The 21,227-nt window shown below is 39.3% G+C and overlaps 1 protein-coding gene across 1 annotated transcript in view; it reads left to right on the forward strand.

Moving 5' to 3' along the window:
* The window catches only part of dennd5a (DENN/MADD domain containing 5A), a 139,994-nt gene that overhangs the window by 9,562 nt on the left and 109,205 nt on the right, over positions 1–21,227 (forward strand). The window contains exon 4 of the mRNA XM_048607332.1: positions 4,391–5,063. Coding sequence (XP_048463289.1) covers positions 4,391–5,063 — 673 coding nt within the window. The remainder of the gene's footprint in view (positions 1–4,390; positions 5,064–21,227) is intronic.

The following is a 21,227-nucleotide window of genomic DNA, read 5'->3' on the forward strand; positions in this document are numbered from 1 at the left end:
CTTTGCCCAAGTCATCAGTATAGATTGTAAAGAATGGAAGCCTTGGTATTGAGTCTTGTGGTATTCCAATTGTTACACCTAACCAATCTGAAAATGATCCATTCATGCCTATGCTGTTTTCTCTTCACCAAACAATCCTTTAGCAATTCTGATGTAATTCCTGATAAATTATCAGCTACACGATAAACTGTTATTTTGTGTTGAAACCTTGGATGTGTCACATTTTCATATGCCTTCTGGATATCCATATACACTATATCTACATTCCCATTTATTCATGTTGTTTGCTATTTCCTCAAAGAACTCTAACAAAGTAGTCAAACATGATTTTTCTTTCACAAAACCATGTTGACTCTGTCTGGTGGCATTAAACTGTGCTAAATTCACTCTATATAATGTCCTTTATAATAGATTTCATTATTTTCCTTATTTTCCCTATATTGGACAAAAGGCCTATTGTTTCCTGCTCTCTGTCTAACTCCTTTCTTGAACAGAGGAATTATGTTGGCTATTTTCCAATTTGATGACACCTTTCCAGAAACTAGGGGATTTTGGAAAAATAAAACGAATGCATCTACTATCTCAGCTGCTTTTTTTTTATAAATCTAGAGTGAAGTCCATTGGGTGTTGGGGACTTGCTAGTCTTTTGTTCTAATAATTTTTTCTATACTCTTAAGTTTTCTCAGTAGGATTGCTATTTATGTCTTCTGCAGTGAAGACAGACAAAATAAATTTGTTCAATGCAAACCGCACTTCCTTATTTTCTTTTATTAATTCCCCAGACTCTTAGCAGACCAATGATCACTGCTTTTTATCTACTTAAATAATTGTAGAAATTTTTATAATATTTTTATTTTTATATTTTAGGTAGCTTTCTCTCATAGTCTAATTTCTGTCTGTTTGTCGTCATTCTTCATTGTTTAATAAATACATTGTCCAGTCTTCTGACTTATCACTAATCTTATGGAACTGTATGTTTTTATTCAATTTGTAACTGTCTTTAACTTCCTCAGGTGGCCTTTTCTATAAGTCCATTATTAATCCGGTCTCATTTAACATTACAAGGACACGAATAACATGCCCTTTGTTTGGATCTAGAATGCTACTGTAAGAAACTGTATTGAAAAACAAATTATGAACCCATTTTCCAGCATTTCATTGGTAACCTGATTTGTCTAATCCATATGTGGGTTAAAATCACTCAAGGTTAACACTGTCCTCTTCTCACAAGCCCTTTGTCCTGTACATCCTGTCCTACAGCGTAGTTACTGTTAGGGTATCCATAAGCTAATTCCACAAGTTGAATTTGATGTTACTTTTTCCTTGTCTCTACCCAAAGTGATTCTACATCTTGGCCTTTAGAACTAAGGTCATCTCTCAATATTGTACTAATGTCATTCTCAGTTAAGACAGCTACCCACCACCGTTTCTGAGCTGCTTGTCCTTCCAAATATTATATACCCTTGAATATTATCCTTTGTCATCTTACAGCCATGTCTCTTTAATTACTATTTTGTCAAACATATCTATTTCTAATTCAGCTGTCCATTGGTTAATTTCGTTTCAAATGCAAGCACTTTAGAATACAGAGCCTTTAGTTCTGCCTTCTTCAGGAACAAAAACAAAGTTGCTGGAAAAACTCAGCAGGTCTGGCAGCATCTGTGAAGGGAAAAACAGAGTTAACGTTTTGGGTCTGGTGACCCTTCCTCAGAACTGATGGTGGCTGGGAAAATGTCAGTTTATATGCAGAAAAAAGGGGAGGGGGATAGGGTAGGGAGTAAACGATAGGATAGAGCCTAAAGAGAGAGAAGAGCAGTTGGACAGACGAAGGAGATGGTAATGATTGGGCTCGGAGAGTGAATAGTTGTTAATGGGGACTATTAGTAGTGACTAACAATAGGTGGTGTGTAATGGCAGGCTGTGTGGCAACAAGGCCTGGCGTGTGGGGTAGAGGGCTGGGACAAGGGAGATTTTATGCCATAAAATTATTGAACTTGATATTGAGTCCGGAGGGTGCAGGGTCCCCAAGAGGAAAATGCAGTGTTATTCTTCCATCTTGTGTTGAGCTTTGCTGAAACACTGCAGCAAGCCAGAGACAGAGATGTTGGCCAGGGAACAGGGTGGTGCGTTAAAGTGGCAGGCAACAGGTAGTTTGGGGTCTTATTTTGTGAGCAGAACGTTTCCCTAATGTAGAGGAGACCTCATTGTGAGCAGCGAATGCAGTAGACTAGATTGTGAGAAGTGCAGGTGAAGTGTTGCTTCACCTGGAAGGTATGTTTGGGCTCTTGGATACTGGGGAGGGAGGAGATAAATGGGCAGGTGTTGCACCTTTGCTGGTTACAGGCAAAGGTGATGTAGGGCTGTTGGGGGGGTGTTGGGGGTGAAGGAAGTGTGGACCAGAGTGTCCCAGAGGGAAAGGTCCCTGTGGAAGGCGGACAAGGGAGGGGAGGGAAATATGTGTCTGGTGGTGGCATCTTGCTGGAGGTGGCGGAAATGGCGTCTGATGATCTTCTGGATATGAATGCTGGTGGGATGGTAGGTAAGGACAAGGGGAACCCAATCACTGTTGCGGGAGAAAAGAGAAGGGGTGAAGACGGAAGTGCGGGGGATGGGTCAGACCTGGTTGAAGGCCTTGTTGACGACGGAGCTGGAGAATCCTTGGTTAAGGAAGAAGATGGACATTTCGGAGGCTCCCTTGTCGAAGTTGGCTTCATCTGAACATGTACGACGGAGACATAGGAACTGAGAGAATGGGATGGTTCTGACTTCTTACTATTTTTGCAATAGTCTTCTTTCCTGGCAGTTTGTACCCTCTGTCTCTTCTTTCCATGATACAATATAAATACCCTTACTAAGGGTATGCAGAGTCATCTAAACTTAAAACATTAGCTTGCTGTCTCTCCACGGATGCTGCCTGAGCCGCTGTGATTTCCAGAATTTTTTGTTTTCCGTACAGATTCCAGCATCTGCAGTAATTTGCTACTACCCTTATTATTATCTTGCTTTCTTGTCCTCTCTTGAATTTGTTACATTCCCTCAATAGGTTATTTTGTTCCACTATTTAGTTTAAAGACTTCTCCACTCCCCTAGTTATACGATTAGCAAGAGCACTGGTCCCACTGGTTTAATGTTGATGCCACATTGAGTGAGTGAAGTATAGCTTATCAAGCAGCAGGACAGTAACTCAGACAGTTAACTGCTCAGTGGAAGTTGCTGTTTGATTTACTGTAAAGTAATGATGAGTGATTTTGGCTGTCATTCTTAATGCAAAATCTGGTCAATTAGGTATTTATTTCTTACCCCATTTTTCTGCTGTTCCCACAAGATTTTAACTGGTGAGTATTATATAAATGATGCCAAGTACTCATTTTTAATCTTGCACAGCGCAACAAGTCTTGCGCACTGGAATGCTTGTATGATCTTTAAAAACCAGGCTGCTGATTGTAAACAAAATATCTGAATAATATATTACCTAAAACTAAATTTTAAGAACATGCACTGTTGTTAATGTTACCCCTTTGATTAAATAAAATTTAGGAATTCCTGTAAAACACAAACTCAAATTTCAACAAAGAATCGTGTTTTATGTTTTCAGTCAATTTCTGTGACTTTGAATACCATTTGTTGAAAACCAGTTTGAAGAAGTTACTGATTTCAGCTGGCTGAATGAACTCTTCGATTTCATCTGGACCAATTATGCTTTCGAATGGACTACCACTGTCGCATTATAATTTAGCTCCCTCACTTCTGGGTTTCATAATTTATTTCATTACAGTAAACACTGTTCAAATTCCAAAGACTGTTCAAAGCAAAACTGCACCTTCATTACAGAAAATTTATTTTAGTAGACGGCAACAGATGTAAGCTGTGAATAGTTTTGTAGGTATACTAACCTATTCTCCTTTTCCTCAATGGTGAGCCTTTGGAGCTCATGACTACATGGAGTGTTGAGGTGAGTAGCATAGGTGTATTTATGGGGAAGCTGGATAAAGTCACAGCAATAAAATAATAGAAGGGTATGATGATACAGTAAGATGAAGTCTAGTGGGATAAGGCTTGTGTTGGAGAAACACTGGCATGCACCCATTGGGCAAATGACCTCTTTCTCTGCTATAAATACAATGTAAAATGTAGGGAAAAAGAAATTTAAGGCTTGTGAACATATTGCTCAAGTCTCAGGTCGACATTGTGATGGCTTAATGAGTTCTTTTGGGATCTCTTTATTCTCAAGAACCTGTGGACACCAGTTTTTAAGTCCATATTATAAAGTCATATGAGATCTCTTTATTCTCAAGAACCTGTGGACACCAGTATTTAAGTCCATATTATAAGGTCAAATGTTTTGCACTGTTGTGTTTATATCTAACTGTTGTTCTGTTTTGTGTTAAAGCTCTGCATGCCCAAAGGGCTTTCCTTTAAAACACAGTCTGACAACCGAGATCCACAATTCCATTCGTTTATCATCACCCGTGAAGATGGTTCCCGCACCTATGGATTTGCCCTCACATTTTATGAAGAGGTGGCTAGTAAACAGATCTGCAGTGCAATGCAAACTTTGTATCACATGCATAATGCAGAACAATATGACATTCTTCATACTCCGTCTACAATCTGCATAAACTCTTCTGAGAGCGACTCTGCTAAGTGCAGTGATATACCTACTGGCATGACAAAACTACAGCGTTTCAATTCTTATGATATTAGCAAGGACACTCTGTATGTTTCGAAATGCATTTGCTTGATTGCACCGATGCCTTTCATGCATGCTTGTAAGAAGGTGCTTGAGCAACTCCATCAAGCTGTGACTTCTCTTCAACCTCCACCTTTACCACTAGAAAGTTATATTTATAATATACTGTACGAGGTGCCTTTGCCACCAGCGGGGAGGTCGTTAAAATTTCTGGGTGTATACAGTCCCATTGTTTGTCAAAGGCCAAGCACCAATGAGTTACCACTTTTTGACTTTCCAATTAATGAGATGTTTGAACTATTGGGTCTGGAAAATGTACTACAGCTGTTCACCTGTGCATTGCTGGAGATTCAAATCCTGCTGTATTCCCAACGTAAGTCCAACATTCATAATTAATTTTACATTTGAAAGAAGTACCAGCAAATGCTGCAGAAAATAGTAGTAGACCTGCAAGATTACAAAGGCAATGATTTATGAAATTGATCATGATGTTCACATCAAATCTTAACTGGGAAGTGTTGATTCAGCTTCACTGTTAACAAAGAGAAGGAAAATACAGAAGTGCAAACTATGGAAAGATTTAAGAGAAAATGAATAAGTTGGAACAAAAGTATTTGATGGAACATTGGGAAATATAGATGCGTTAAATTGATATAACAAAAAGAGCTACATCTTAAGTTCTATAAATTAATAGTTTGGATAATACTAAAAGTTTTTAAAGCTGAATCAAACGATAGAGCTGAACCTAGTGACAATAATTGCAAGAATTAGTGTGTATAGAGAATTAAAGCCAACCTAATGGGGAAAAAACATTTTTTTATAAACCTATAGGGGCAGAGGAAGAGAATAATTGAAGAGGATAAAGAAATAGCAGATGCTTGAAAATGCTTGTTTCAGTATTTATACAACAGACTTCTGGAAGTCTTCAGAAACTTGTGAATGAAGACATGGAAGGACAATTAATTGATGACTTGTTGATATGCATGAATAAGCAAATTGTTCTTTAAAACTGATGTGTCCAGGTGATAGGACCTTCAGTATTTGAGGTCATTATGCAAGGCATAGTCAAGGGGATTAAACATGAATTTAGATCTTCAGAAGATTGGCAATCATTGTCTCATTGCCACTCCACTGGAAAATCCCCTGACTCAACATTGTTAGACATTTCTTCCAGAACCTTCTGAATCTGGCAAAGCAAAGTAGATTTGGGAGGAAGACAGGATTCATCCTTTTTTTTAATGGAACTAGTTGCTTTGTGGTAAATTTCAGTGTCCTGTCTTTGAATATAAGTGGACGGGTGTGTGGATGAATGAGTGAGGCAGTAAGTGGGTGAGGTAGCGACAAGGTGGTCAGCAGGATGGTCAGGCTGGTGTTTGGGCAGCTGAGAGATTAGCTGGGTTGGTGCGAGTGATTAAGATGTCAGTTGTGGAGTTACTTAAGAATTTGATGATGTTTTAATCTGTTTTGCATTTTCTGGGCAAAGATCAGTGGAACTACATTGGAACTGCCTTTCAATGTCTCTGACTCTGTAGCTCAGGGGAGATTTAGGAGTCTTTATGCATGAATCACAATGAGTTAGCATACATGTTCAGCAGGTAATAGTGAAGGCAAATGGAATGCCTCCCTTTATTTCAAAGGGAAAGGAGTATAAAAATAGCTAAGTCTTGTCCCTTTGTCCACCCTTACCTAGTTAACTCAAATAACCTTTTAACAGGGATGGAATCTAATCATTTGATTATTTTATACCGCCAAAGCCAATGTTAACATTTGTGCCAGATTGTTATGATTGTAGACTTCTGACAACTAATGGTACTACGCTGCGAATGAAGTTTATCAACTATTCCACTATTCACCTGATTTTGGAGTTTTCTATATGATTTTATTTACTGAATAATTTATTGAGAAATTGAGGATCCTTAGTCCTCACTGCATTAGTTTGAAGCCACCTAGATTCACTTCTGGGTTTTGAATATAGCCAACTATTCTCCACTGGCCTGTTTGGTTTCCTTAGTAGTGATTGCTCTGGACTGGAGACCAGCACTCCAGTGTATCAGCACATTTTGTGGCAAGCTGGCTTGATAGGTGGGCTTTCTTTTGTGCACCCTAAACAATTTCATGAGACTTGAAACTCAACCATTACTGTGACAGTGGCTTTTTAATCTTCCTGCCTCCTTCTCATTCCTAATTTTAACCTCTGATTTTGCCAATTCTTTGCCTTTCTCCCAGTGATTTGCAACATCTGTTTCTGCCACATGCTGGGTAGACAGTAAACTCTTTAACAAGCTGAATCTTTGCAGGCATTTAGTGGCAGATGGGTACATAGAATTATTGCTTAAGTATCCTAACAAACACCAAACCTATGATTTTAAGTGAATGTTTGGTTAGAAAGAATGAACTTCCAATTTTTTTGTGTTCTGCTATTGCTTGCCATAGGAATATCACATGCTTAGCAGTAAAACAGGTACAATATTGTATTGATAGCCTTCTCCATTCCTTTTATTTTATCCAACGTTATATTTATTTCCAAAAACACCAGAAGTATTATGCTGGATTCTGAAAATCACTGTGCAATCATTTGCAAATATCCCCATTCCTGACCTTTTATGGAGGAAAGTAATTGATAAAATAGCTGAAGATAGTTGCACTGCCCTGAGAAATTATTAGTAAATTATTACCAAACATGCTTACTAGTTTTGAAAACTAATTTTACATTTGTAGGCTTGTCAAATTTTTGCATAATTAAAAATTCCGCATTTTTAAGTACTTTTCTATTTAGAAGTGTATATCTTTGTTTTAGCTTTTATCTTACTGCAGTCATGCCTTTGTTTCGCCATGTGAAAATTGAATTGAAATATGAAGATTTTAAGTGCTTTTAACTTCTAGTTAACAGTGTATGAATACTTTAATTTATTGGAAGCCAGCTTGCTAACCTCACTGCTACTGCACACCGAGATATGCCCCTAATTTAGTACTAGATTTCAACTGCTGCAGGGAAAAGTGAAATTCCTGCCTAGAGTTCACTAGACCTTTGTGGACACATTTCTTAGAGTTCAAGAGTATCTCCTTGCTTCCTTGCTGACTTAAAACGTTCCAAGCAAATTTAAGTATTGTGGAATTTGTATATTCAACTGACAGACCTCCTTTGCTTGTAACTGGTGCATACAGTCTTACAATCTGAATTCTACAACTACTTTCTTTTATCTTGTTAGCTAAATATTGCCACAGAAGGAAAGAAATGTTGACAGAAAACTATACACGTAATAAAAACAAAGAATCTAAGATTAAGAGATGTACCAAATGCTCATTAATGTACGTTAATTAAAGCAAAATTCTTTCTATTCTGACATTTTTGACACCTAATGAGGCAAATTCTTCCAATCAGTTGGTGAGTTGTGGGTAGGGGAGAGGAGAGTGAATACATGGGAAGAAAGGGAGTGAGGATGTGGGAAGCGGGTGGATGGAAATGAAGACATGGAAGTGGGGGAGTGAGGATGTGTTCAGGGGCATTCCATGCCTCCCTGCAATCAAAACCACATCCCGTTTAAACCTGAACCTGAAGCCATTTAAATACTCAGATTTAAGCAGTGCATAGTGTGAATGCACTGGTGTAAGTAAATGTAGCCCTTAAAGGGCAAATGCTGACCAAAGATGGCTGCTGTGATCACCTGACTACGTATTGAGTGAGTCCAGGAGATCCGTTTGATATAAACTATACGCAACTGTGCTGAAATTACCATTTTATCCAATGATATTGAAACAAAGAAATCTGAGTCAGCATCAAGAAATGCATATCTCTGTTTTAATTCACATTTGTGTGATAATTTAATGTATTTGGAGAAGAAAAGCTTGCTTGATGGTCAGTTTGGAAAGACAATGGAGAAAGGCAATGAGAATATACAAATGAACCGTGTTTGAGTAGTTGCTTGTCAAGCACAGCAGAGAGAAGAAAATATGAATTTGTTACAAGAGTTAGAAATTTCTCTCTTTCTCTCTCTCTCTCAACCTCTTCCCCTCTGTTTCTCTCAGCTTCTTTGAAGACAACACCTAATTAAAAAAACAAATTAAGCAAGCAGACATTCACTGATAACTCAAAGATACCTGCAAGCATTGTCACTGATGATATCAGTCAACAATTAAACAACCATGGTTTCAATTTAAAAATCTAACCACTCACGGACTCTAAGGATGTTTGAAATGCACAGCCTTTATTCTTGTCTGCACCCTCCCTCTTGTAAATTTATCATCTCTGTTTAATGTTGCATTTTAGTGATTCTTAGTGAGGTTAGCTGCCTAATAATGTTTTTGTACTATGTAAATGTAACACAGATATGGTTTGTGGATTCCATTAACTTGAAGATCTCTGGTGGGTTTATGTAAAACTAAACTATTACATTCAGTACAACATAATCTCGACACAGATTGTGTCTGGAGTACTGCAGTGCATAGAGTCTGTGGTCATGACAATATCAGGGTGTGCATGGTGATCTCTTCCTGGAGCAATACTGTAAAGATGGCAACATAACATCCCCTTTTTTTTTCAGAGATAGCTGACATCTGTTACAAGTAAAAACACAAATATTGGGTAATAGCAAAATTAGTTCCACAGCAATAGGAATTCTGAAATTTGCAAGTCTAAGAGTCTATATATTGTATCAGCAGTTTGACAAGTCTTATGGGGTAACCTTCTGAAAGTGGAGATACTTTGCTTAACTGTTGTTGGTCTGCAGACATGTCTTCAGAATGTTGATTATTCTCCTGATGTGACATCACAATGTTGTTACCTAGGTGCGTTAATTTGTGTTAACTGTACTCAATTGACATATTATACATAGCTGGTTTCTGTTCCTCCATAGTGTCGCTCCATTAAGTGTCATTATTTTGTGAAGTCTGGGCTCATAGTGTTGTTTGAAAGCCTCTGCAAATAACAGTGTTCCCTTGTAGGGTGTTAAACTCTGACCTATCCTGTGTATAGTTGAAGTGGTTCTGCAGGATGACTGCTGGTCATACACCATTTTCAGTCATGTTTGACGAGAATTGTAACCTGCATTTTTGAGAATTTGAATCGGTTGTGGCCTAGTAATATCATTCTCACTTGCCTTACAAACACGATCTCTGCTGGCAATGGTAACCCCATATCCACCGGTGTAGCTCTGAGCTGTCACAAAGTGAACACCATAATCTTGGACAACAGTATGGAGCTGGAGGAACACAGCAGGTCAGGCAGCATTAGAGTAGCAGGAAAGTTGACATTTTGGGTTGGGACCCTTCCGAAACTTCAACTTTCCTGTTCCTCTGATGCTGTCTGACCTGCTGTGTTCCTCCAGCTCCACGCTGTGTTTCTCCAGCTCCACACTGTGTTGTCTCTGACTCCAGCATCTGCAGTTCTTGCTATCTCCAAACACCATAATCTTGTTTTGTTATCAATCAATTCAGGTTAGGGGTAGATAGTTAGTGAAGTAAGTTTGTTAGGATATGGTGAGAAAAGCCACTCAGCCTCGCAGTGGGAAATCCCTCCAAAAACCCAATGCACTTCTGACTTACAAAAGTCAGACAGTGTGGAAACAGACCATTCAGTCCAACTAATCCACGCCGACCATGTTCCCAAACTAAACAAGTCCCACCTGCTTGCATTTGGTCCATATCCAACCATACCTTTCCTATTGATGTGCTTATTCAAATGGCTTTTAAACTTTGTAACTATACCTGCATCCACCACATCCTTTGGAAGTTCATTCCACACATGAACCAATCTCTGTGTAAAGAAATTGCCCCTCATGTCTTTTTAAAATCTTTATCCTCTGATATTAAAAATATGCCCCCTGGTTTTGCATTCCCCCAACCTAGTTAAAAGACCTTTAGTATTCATCTTATCTATGCTCCTCTTGATTTTATAAACGTCTATCACCCCTCAACCTCTTATGCTCCAGTGAAACAAGTCCCAGTGTATTCAACCTATTTTTATACCATCCATTCCTGGCAACATCCTGGTAAGTCTTTTTTGAACCCTCTCCGGTTTAATAATGTCCTTTCTATAACAGAGCAACCAGAACTGCAAACAGTAATCCAGAAGAGGTCTCACCAATGTACTGCACAACCTCAATATGATGTCCCAACTCCTATACTCAAAGGTCTGTGCAATGAAGACAAGCATGCCAAACACTTCCTTAACCACACTATCTATCTGTGATGCAAATTTCAAAGAATTATGTACCTGAACCCTAGGTCTCTCCATTCTACATCACTACCCAGGGCCCTACCATTAATTGTATAAGTCCTGCCCTTTTTATAACCAAAATGCATACCTCACATTTATCTAAATTAAACTCCATCTGCCACTCCTCAGCCCATTGACCCAATTGATCAAGATCTCTTTGTAATCTTAAATAACCTTCTTCACAGTCCAAAAAAAGTAAGATTCAGCCCATATATTTGAAGATATTCATCTTGCAATCAAAACAATTCACCAGAAATATCAAAGAAAAGGGAAAGCAACATTTATTATCTGAGGAGAATACAGATTGATTGACAAATGGACTTTGATTGGTAGAGTGTGGTTGTGGAGTGTGGTTAATGATGAAACTGTTAACTGTCAAGCTTTGTTGAAAACTTTAAACCAGGGAGATTGACCCTGATCCTGTTTGGTCAAGATGTTACCTTGAGAAACAAACTGAAGAATGGCTGGCATTTATTTTGTCGATCGAAGCAGGCACAGTGTGTGGCACGTGCTTTCTGTCTGCAAAGAACAGGGTCCTGTATATCAATTTATGTAGATTCAGTACATTCATATATGCTGAACTGTGAGCTAGATTGACAATCCTAAACAAAGACAGAAATTGCTGCAGCATCTCAGCAGGTTTGGCAGCATTTGTGGACAGAAAGCAGAGTCAGTGTTCCAGGTCCAGTGACCCTTGTTCAAACAATCCTAAATTGGTTGTTTATGTAATTAGTTATGCATGTGAGATTATTCAGCAAGTTCTGTTCGGATTTAATATTTTGTTTAGCGTTTTGCAAGTTCAGGCTGGATGGGTACAGTCAGTACTTTCTTGTTGCAAACCGTCAAAGTGATATGCTATTTGATATGTTAGGTTTTGGCACTTACAGCCTGTGTACACCTAATATCACACTCGCACTGAAATCTATGTGGCACATTACTCGTATGTGACAGGCAGAACATTCTTTTTGGCCTGACTGCACTATCCTGTAAGTAGCAAACACCACTTGTGTTGTTAGTACATAACAGTACATGAAACAGTTAGCTTCACCCCCTACTCAAACTGGGGGCCAATTAGCTCAGTTGGGTGGATGGCTAGTTTACAATGCAGAGTGATGCCAACTGCATGGATTCAGTTCCCATATCAACTGAGGTTACCATGAAAGAATTTTTCCAGTCTCTCCTCTTGCCTGACGCTTGGTGATCCTAAGGTTAAACCATCACCAGTTGTGTCTTTCTACCGAGAGTGCAGCCCTGTGGTCTGGCAGACTATGTCGACTTTACATTTACAAATTTAAACTCAACAAAAATGGTAGCAGCAATTCTTCAGTTTGTTTCTCAGGCAATACCGTGAGTTGATTCAACCTGCCCAGTTTAAAATTTAATGAAATTGCCAAAGTTATCATTAAATGGTGCATTTTCCATGACAATGCCTCAACCAGTCAGAGTTCACTTGCCAACCAATCAGCATTCTTCTCTCACACATTAGACATGTTCTTTTACCTGTACTTTGGTACTCCTTGAAAATTGTCCTGATGAGTGCGAGACAAAAAAGCTTTGACAAAATGTATTCTTTTAGTAATTCTCAGGTCTCATAATTTACTGTATATGACATTACACTTGACATTAGAATTGCCATTAGAACAAGATAAATAATCTGGACTTAGAACTAAATTGGTAAAGTTTGCGGATTTTTGGAAAGAATAGAAAATTGCTGGGATGAAAGCAACAGACGAAGGGAAATGTGAACAAGTAATTAGATTGTAGGGGTAAGTGGCCAATAAAAAATTAGTAGAGAAAAATACAAAGTCAAATCCTTTGTGGCAAGAATGCTAAATATATTTAATCTGTTGATGCAGGTATCTATGTAGGTTTTAGAAAACTGTGTCATTGAAGAAATTGTGGCACTAAAGACTATATCTGGAAGGTTTGCAAACAGGTCATAGTATTAAAAAGTATTTACAGTAGATAAACAGATATTCTTCCCAACAGATCTAAAATGGTGCTTAACTCCAAACTAGCCTCCTCCTTATCCATCGTCTTCCCATCATGGATCACTAATAGTAGTGACACAGGTTAATAAAACCATTAAAAAAGAAACAAGGCACTGGATCTAATTTGTACAAGCATAGAATTAAAAAGCGCAAGTTAAGTTAAACGCATAAGGCACTTTGGCTAGGCATACATGAAGTACTGTGAACAGTTCCGGTCTTCATATTATAATCAGCATGCCGTGATAAGGGTGGAAGGTGCAAAAAAGATTAACTGGAATGACTTCAGAGCTGAGATTATTACCTGTTAAGTAACATTTGAAAAGTCTGGGTCTACCCTGAGGAATGACCTGTTAAAAGATCCTAGAATCCCTACAGTATGGAAACAGGCCCTTCAGCCCAAAAAATCTACACTGACCCTCGGAACATCCCACCCAGACCCATCTCCCTATAACCCACCTAATCTACACATCCCTGAATACTATGGGCAATTTAACATGGCCAATCCACTGCACATCTTTGGACTGTGGGAGGATACCAGAGCACCTGGAGGAAACCCATGCAGACATGGGGAGAATGTGCAAACTCCACACAGACAGTCGCCTAAGGTTGGAATCGACCCCGGGTTCCTGGCACTGTGAGGCAGCAGTGCTAACCACTGAGCCACTGGGCCACCCCTTTCAAGTTTCTGAATGGGTTTTATGGGTTAGATGAAGAGAAGATGATTCCACTTACAGAGGAGACCAGAACTACCATAGATTGTGCTGTACATGTTGACTTGGTGCGTAAAACAGCCCAATTTTTCTGGTGCCACAAATCCTCTTTAGACTTATACTGAATGAATTATGTTGAACCCCAACCTCCAAACAACCATTTTAGCTGCTAAGAAATGCTATACTTTCATTAGGAGTTGGCTCCAGTTTTTCGCCTAAGCAAGGTGTATGTTATTCACCTTTATAAATTAATGCATGAGATCGGAGTGGAGGCTGCTGTGTTAGCAAGAAAACGTGTTAATTTAAGACAAACCTACATAGAGCAGACCATTTGTACTGAATGATGAATAGAGATGTGTTTTCCAATAAAAACAACAAAGTGTGAAGCTGTTTTTGAATTAAATGTCATAACATTTGCTAACTTGCCAAATGACTGTGTGGCAATGGAAGAAGGTGTCAAGACCAAATGTGGCATGAGATCAGGGATTACCAGTGACATAGTCTTGAGAAGCTTATGTCAGTATATGTCTTCAAAAACCACCTAAATGTTTCCATCACCGCCAGAGAAGGAATGCACTTAAGTGGGTCAAACAAACCCTGAATCCAGCAAATATTTCAAAACAGCAGTAAGTTGGAGTAGTAGCTTTGTGTAAAGTAAATATCTGGTGTTGCTGCGGAAGGTCAAGATTACTCAGTGAGATCTCTGTGCCAGAATTACAAATCTTGATTAGACTGCAGCAAAAGCATAAGGGTTCATTTGTCACATTAGCAACATGAATGAGATGCCTGTGAATTTCAGTATGTCCATCAAGAGCTGTGGACTGCAAAGGTTTAAATACCATTCTAATGAAAGAAGATGTAAGAAGGTTTTCTTTTTTGTTCATTCATGGGATGTGGGCATCACTGGCCATTTATTACCCATCCCTAATTGTTCTGAGGGCAGTTAAGTGTCAACCATATTGTTGTAGGTCTGGATTCACATGTCATATGTGTCATATAGCATGGAAATAGACCCTTCGGCCCAACTCATCCATGCCAACCAGGTTTCTCAAACTAAACCAGTCCCATTTACCTGTGTTTGGCCAATATCCCTCTAAACATTTCCAATTCATGTACCTGTCTAAATATCTTTTAAACGGGGTGGCACAGTGGTTCGCACTGCTGCCTCACAGCACCAGAGACCCAGATTCAATTCCAGCCTCTGGCAATTGTCTGTGTGGAGTTTGCACATTCTCTCTGTGTCTGCGTGAGTTTCCTCCAGGTGCTCTGGTTTCCTCCCAAAGATGTGCAGGGTAGGTGGATTCGCCATGCTAAATTCCCCATAGTGTCCAGGGATGTGCAGGCTAGGTGGATTAGCCATGGGAAATGCAGGGTTGCAGGGATGGTGTGGGTTTGGGTGGGATGCTCTTTGGAGAGTCTTTGTGGACTCGATGGGCCGAATGACCTGCTTCCACACTGTAGAGATTCTATGATTCTATGATTGCCTGTTGTAACTGTACCTGCATCCACCACTTCCTCTCTAAGTTCATTCCACACATGAACCACTCTCTGCATACAGAAATTTTCCCTAATGTCTATATTTTTCTCCTCTCACCTTAAAAAAAAAAAATGCCCCCTAGTTTTGTACACCCCTCCCTAGGGAAAAGACCTTTGCTATTCACCTTATCTATGCCCCTCATGATTTTATGCAGGATTCAAACCCAAGTCCTCAGAACATTACTAGGGTTTCTGGCTTAATAGTCTCACAATGATACCACTAGGCCTTCACCTCACTAAGATTCAAGGTGATATTAGTTTCCATGACTGACAGAGCTAAAAGACTTCAATAAATTCTCAAACATAACCCAGATAGAAAGTCCAGTTCCTTGCAGTCAGTTTTGTGCGTGTCCATCACAACAGTAGGGTAGATCAGGATGGAGTGAAGCTGTGAATTGATCATGTGCAGAATAGCCATCCAGATAGTATCTGAATGTACCCATTTATAGCACAAGGAGACTCTTCAATCCCTTGAGTTTGCTCCGCCAGTCAATAAGATCATGGCTGATCTGTTACGTGTCTTGAATTCGATTCCCATTTACTTCTGATAACCTTTGATTCTTGTATGCAAGTGAACTGATCTCCCTCTGGTATATTTTGATTCCATTCAGAAAAAAACCCAAATTGTTGTTATACTGGGTATCTAACATACAGAGTTGAACCTTCGGATTTGTGCCTTGGCAAGCAATTCAAGGATCAAGTTTGAACTAAATAGACCAGGTAAATGATCGATGGAAAAAGCCTATCTCAAAGTGTATAAATAGGCTTGTGTGTTTTTTTTTTCTTTATTTGTTCATGCGATGTGGGCGTCACTGTGTGAGTCTGTGTGAGTTCTTCATCAATTTGTGGAATGCTATGAATGCATAAGCTATCATTAGATCATTCAAAAAAGTATGGAATTGCCAATTCAGTGGAGGGAGAGGAAGATGAGATTTGTGAAGGGATGATTCTGAAAGCGAAAGCACCAAATCTTATCTAGAGAGCAATCATTATCATGATGCCATAGTCACAGCAACTGAATTCAATTAACTCTTTGTGTGGACAACAAAGATGATGAATTTAACAGTTTTTAATCTTTTGGTTATGGTTAAAGGTTTCCTTGCAATGAATTCATTTAATTAAATGCTTAGTGTCGAAGTAATTTGAAAACTGGTGTTAATTTTTTCACATTCTGTACAACAGCACTGGTGTAAAAGTAGATGTCCATTTTTGAAAGGGCTTTGACACTTCAATGTATACAGCGATCTACAGTAATGGTATCAATATAATATGTCACTAATAAACAATAATAAATTCAGGAGAAACTTCATTACACGTAGAGTTGGTAAAATGCTGAACTTGATACCATGAGGAGTAGTTGAAGCAACTCAATGTATCAAAAGGGAAGTTAGATTTTTTAAAAAAATCAGTGGAAAGGATTTAATTATGTTGATGGGATTGGATGATGAAGGACAGGCAGAGTTTATGTGAAGTGCTAACCCTGGCAATGGCATGTTTGGACAAAAAGCCTGTTTCTGTGCTATACTTGTAATAATCCTTGCTATGAACTATGTGATATTGCGTAAACATTTCAATACTTTGAATCAAACTAAATCCTAAAACCTTCAGTTCCATTTCTGACAGCTGAGCAAGGTATACCTTGAAAATAATTATGCCTAATTTTTCTTTCCTGTCAGCTCCAAGTAAGCAATGGCAACAATTTATTTTTATATAGCATCTTGAATGTAATAAAACATGCCAAGAAACAACATATGTCATTGAGAAGGTATAAGGAGACATGTCTTGAGGAAAGAGAGTTGATGAGGTATAGGAAGGGCACTCCAAAGCTTTAGGGCCTAAGCAGCTGAAGGCATGGCTACTCTATAGTTGAACCGATTAAAACCAGGGATACTGAAGAAGCTAGAATTGAGGGAGTGCAAATATCTTTGAAGTTAGTGGGTATGGAGAAGATTGCAAAGATAGGGAAGAATGAAGCCATTGGACCTATTTGTAAACAAGGATAACAGCTTAAAATTGTTGCTTGACTAGGGACCAATGTAGATCAGCTCGTGCGGGTGATAGATCAATGGATATTGGGGTGTGTTAAGACACAGACAGCAGTTTTGGATGACCTTAAGTTAATGGAGAGTGGAATGTGGAAACCGGCCATGAATGTATTTGAATAGCCAAGAATAGAGGTAACAAAGACATGAATGAGTCTTTCAGCAGCAGATTTATTGACAAAGGAGCAGCTGGGTGATGTTATGGAATAATGGTGTCAAAATGAGGTTGCAAGTTCATCTTGGTCAAGTGTAATACCAAAGTTGCACATAGCCAAAGGAAGAAATTCTGTTCAAAAATTTCTAAGAAGGTCCAGGGCGTGAGGTTACAGAACTTTGCTTTCAGTATGGAGACTTGGGATTATTAAAGGTGTTAAAGATTATTTAAGGTATATTAGATGTTTTGATTAAAATTATTTTGGCCAGCTTTGCTTCATTTTTGAATTAATGTACATTAATTGTGCAAGTATTAGGGTGGCACGGTGGCTTAGTGGTTAGCACTCCTGCCTCACAGTGATAGGGACCTGGGTTCGATCCCATGTTTGGGTGACTGTCTGTGAGGAGTTTGCACATTCTCCCTGTGTCTACGTGGGTTTTCTCCAGGTGCTCTGGTTTTCACCCACAGTCCAAAGATGTGCACGTTAGGTGGATTCGCCATGCTAAATTACCCATAGTGCCCAGGGATGTGCAGGCTAGGTGGATTAGCCATGGGAAATGCAGGGTTACAGGGATAGGGTGGAGAGGGATGGGTGGGATTGGCCATATGCTCTTTGGAGGTTTCAGTGTGGACTCAATGGGCTGAATGCCCTGCTTGGGATGCGGCTTACACTGTATAATGTATAATAACTGAGGACTGACATACTTGTTGTGGAAGGACTGCAACGAGTATTTAATAGAATGGTGCCTGGGTTGAGGAGATTGTCATATGAGGAGGGATAGAGTAGTCTAGGCCTACGTTTCCTGGAGTTAGGAAGAATGAGAAGTGATTTAAATAGAATATAGAAAAAGATACTAAAGGGTAATACAGGGTAGAAGCTGATCAAATGTTTCTGTTTGGGGGAACCTAGAAAATGGTATCTGTGTCTTGGAATAAGGTGTTGGCATTTTGGAGTGATATTTTTCCAAAAAAAATCTTCAAAAGGTTGTGGAACTTCAGAAAATTCTTCACTTTGGAAAGCTGTGGATATTCAGTCAATTTATAATTTAAGAAAGAGATTGATTGGTAGATTTTTGGGTAATACAGAATATGGAGATAGGATAGAAAGATGAAGTTGAGGTAGAATATCAACCATGATACTGTTGTATGGCAGACCAGCTCAACAGGCCAAATGACCCACTGCAACTCCCATTTCTTATGTTTTTAATACTTTTGTGAGGCCTGGAGAGACATACTGAGGCATTTATAGTGGATTTTGAACATAGAATATAAAACATAGAACAGTACAGCCCACGACCTATTATCCTTCTCTCAGATCAAACTATCCTACATTTTACTATCATCCATGTGCCTATCCAAGAGTCGCTTAAATGTCCCAAATGTATCTGACTCCACTACCAACACTGGCAGCGCATTCCATGCACCCACCACTCTCTGTGTAAAGAGCCTACCTTTGACAACTCCCCTATACCTGCCTCCAATCACTTTAAAATTATGTCCCCTCATAATAGTCATTTCCGCCCTGGGAAAAAGTCTCTGGATATCTTCTCTATCTATGCCTGTCATCATCTTGTACAGCTCTATCAAGTCACATCTCAACCTTCTTCGCTCTAATGAGAAAAGCCCTAGCTCCCTCAACCTTTCCTCATAACACCTCCCATCCAGTCCAAGCAGCATCCTGCACCCTCTCTAAAGCTTCCACATCCTTCCTATAATGAGGCGACCAGCGCTGAACACAATATCCCAAGTGTGGTCTAACCGGGGTTTTATAGAGCTGCAGTGTAACCTCGTGGCTCTTAAACTCAATTCCCCTGCCAATGAAAGCCAACACACCATACGCCTTCTTAACAACCCTATCAACTTGGGTAGCAACTTTGAGGGATCTATGGACGTGGACCCCAAGATCCCTCTGTTCCTCCGCACTGCCAAGAATCCTGCCATTAACCCTGTATTTTACATTCAAATTCGACCTTCCAAAATGAATCACTTCACACTTTTCCGGGTTGAATTCCATCTGCCATTTCTTTGCCCAGCTCTGCATCCAGTCAATGTCCCGTTGCAACCTACAACAGCCCTCCATACTATCCACAACTCCACCAACCATTGTGTTATCAGCAAACGTACTAACCCATCCTTCCACTTCCTCATCCAAGTTATTTATAAAGATCACAAAGAGTAGAGGTCCCAGAATAGAACCCTGCAGAACATCGCTGGTCACCGAGCTCCAGGCTGAATACTTTCCATCTACTACCACCCTCTGTCTTCTATTGGACAGTCAGTTCCGTATCCAGACAGCCAAAGTTCCCTGAATCCCATGCCTCCTTACTTTCTGAATGAGCCTACCATGGGGGAACCTTATCAAATGCCTTGCTAAAATCCATATACACCACATCTACTGCTCTGCCTTCATCAGTGTGTTTTGTCACATCCTCAAAGAATTCAGTAAGGCTTGTGAGGCATGACCTGCCCCTTACAAAGCCGTATTGACTATTTCTAATCAAACTGTGCTTTTCCAAATAATCATAAATAATATCTCTCGGAATCCTCTCCAATAATTTGCCACAACAGAAGTAAGACTGACTAGTCTATAATTCCCAGGATTATCCCTATTCCCTTTCTTGAACAAGGGAGTGACATTTGCCACTCTCCAATCATCTGGTACTACTCCAGTGGATAGTGAGGATGCCAAGATCATTGCCTAAGGTGCAGCAATCTCTTCCCTCACTTCCTGTAGCAACCTTGGGTATATCCCATCTGGCCCAGGGGACTTATCTATCCTGATGTTTTTCAAAATTTCTAGCACATCCTCCTTCCTGACAGCAACCTGTTTGAGCATATCAGCCTGTTTCACGCTGTCCTCACAAATGTCAGGGTCCCTTTCACTGATGAATACTGAAGCAAAGTATTCAGTAAGGACCTCGCCTACCTCCTCCGACTCCGTGCACAAGTTCCCTCCACTATCCCTGATTGGCCCTACCCTCACTCTGGCCATTCTCTTGTTCCTCACGTAAGTATAGAACGCCTTCAGGTTTTCCTTAATCCTACCTGCCAAGGCTTTTTCATAGCCCCTTCTAGCTTTCCTAAGTCCAATCTTCAGTTCCTTTCTGGTTAAATGATGAAATAAAAATAGAAGGTGTTATATTTACTGTTTCTATAGTTGTGCTGCATCTAATTTAGTGGTAGGGTTCACTTTGATATTTGATGCCAAAGCTACGCATTGATGTCATTCACCATAATTGTGCAATTTAACAATTTGTTAAAATAAGAGCGCTTTAATACTGTAATCAATAAAGAATGATCAAAAGTAAACAGAATAAAAATGGCAAAAAACCATAAGAAATGAAGTCACACTATTTAAAAGAAATGCTAGCAATAATATTTTCAGTTCAAGAAATAAACATCTAAGTTGCAATATATTCAACTTAATTGTAGAGATATTAATTCAATATTTTTGAAATGCAGATCAGTCTTAATTTTCCATTGTTGAGCTTTTTTTAAATTTATGGAAGGTGACAACAGCAGGTGTTTAGTAACAAAGGAGACAGTATTAGGCAGTTCATGTTGAATCTCATTTCCAATGTCTTTGTTTATCTCAGTTATCTTTGATTTTTTTTTTGAGATGAAATTTATAACGTCTAGTACTTCAGTGGTCTTGTATAGTATTTAAAGTTTTGGCAAAGATCTGTAGCTCGGGTTGTTGATGAGGTTGTTGACTTGCTCGCCGAGCTGGCTTGTTTTCGGTCAGACATTTCCTCACCACGCTAAATGACATCATCAGTGCAGCCTCCGATGAAGCAATGTTATTCTACTCCGCTTGGAATTTATACTGTCCGGTTTATTATGGTGAGTACTGTCACTTCCGGTTTTGATCTGTATGGGTTTGTATATGA

Source organism: Rhincodon typus, chromosome 17, assembly GCF_021869965.1.
Source record: "Rhincodon typus isolate 14 chromosome 17, sRhiTyp1.1, whole genome shotgun sequence".
Taxonomy (NCBI): domain Eukaryota; kingdom Metazoa; phylum Chordata; class Chondrichthyes; order Orectolobiformes; family Rhincodontidae; genus Rhincodon; species Rhincodon typus.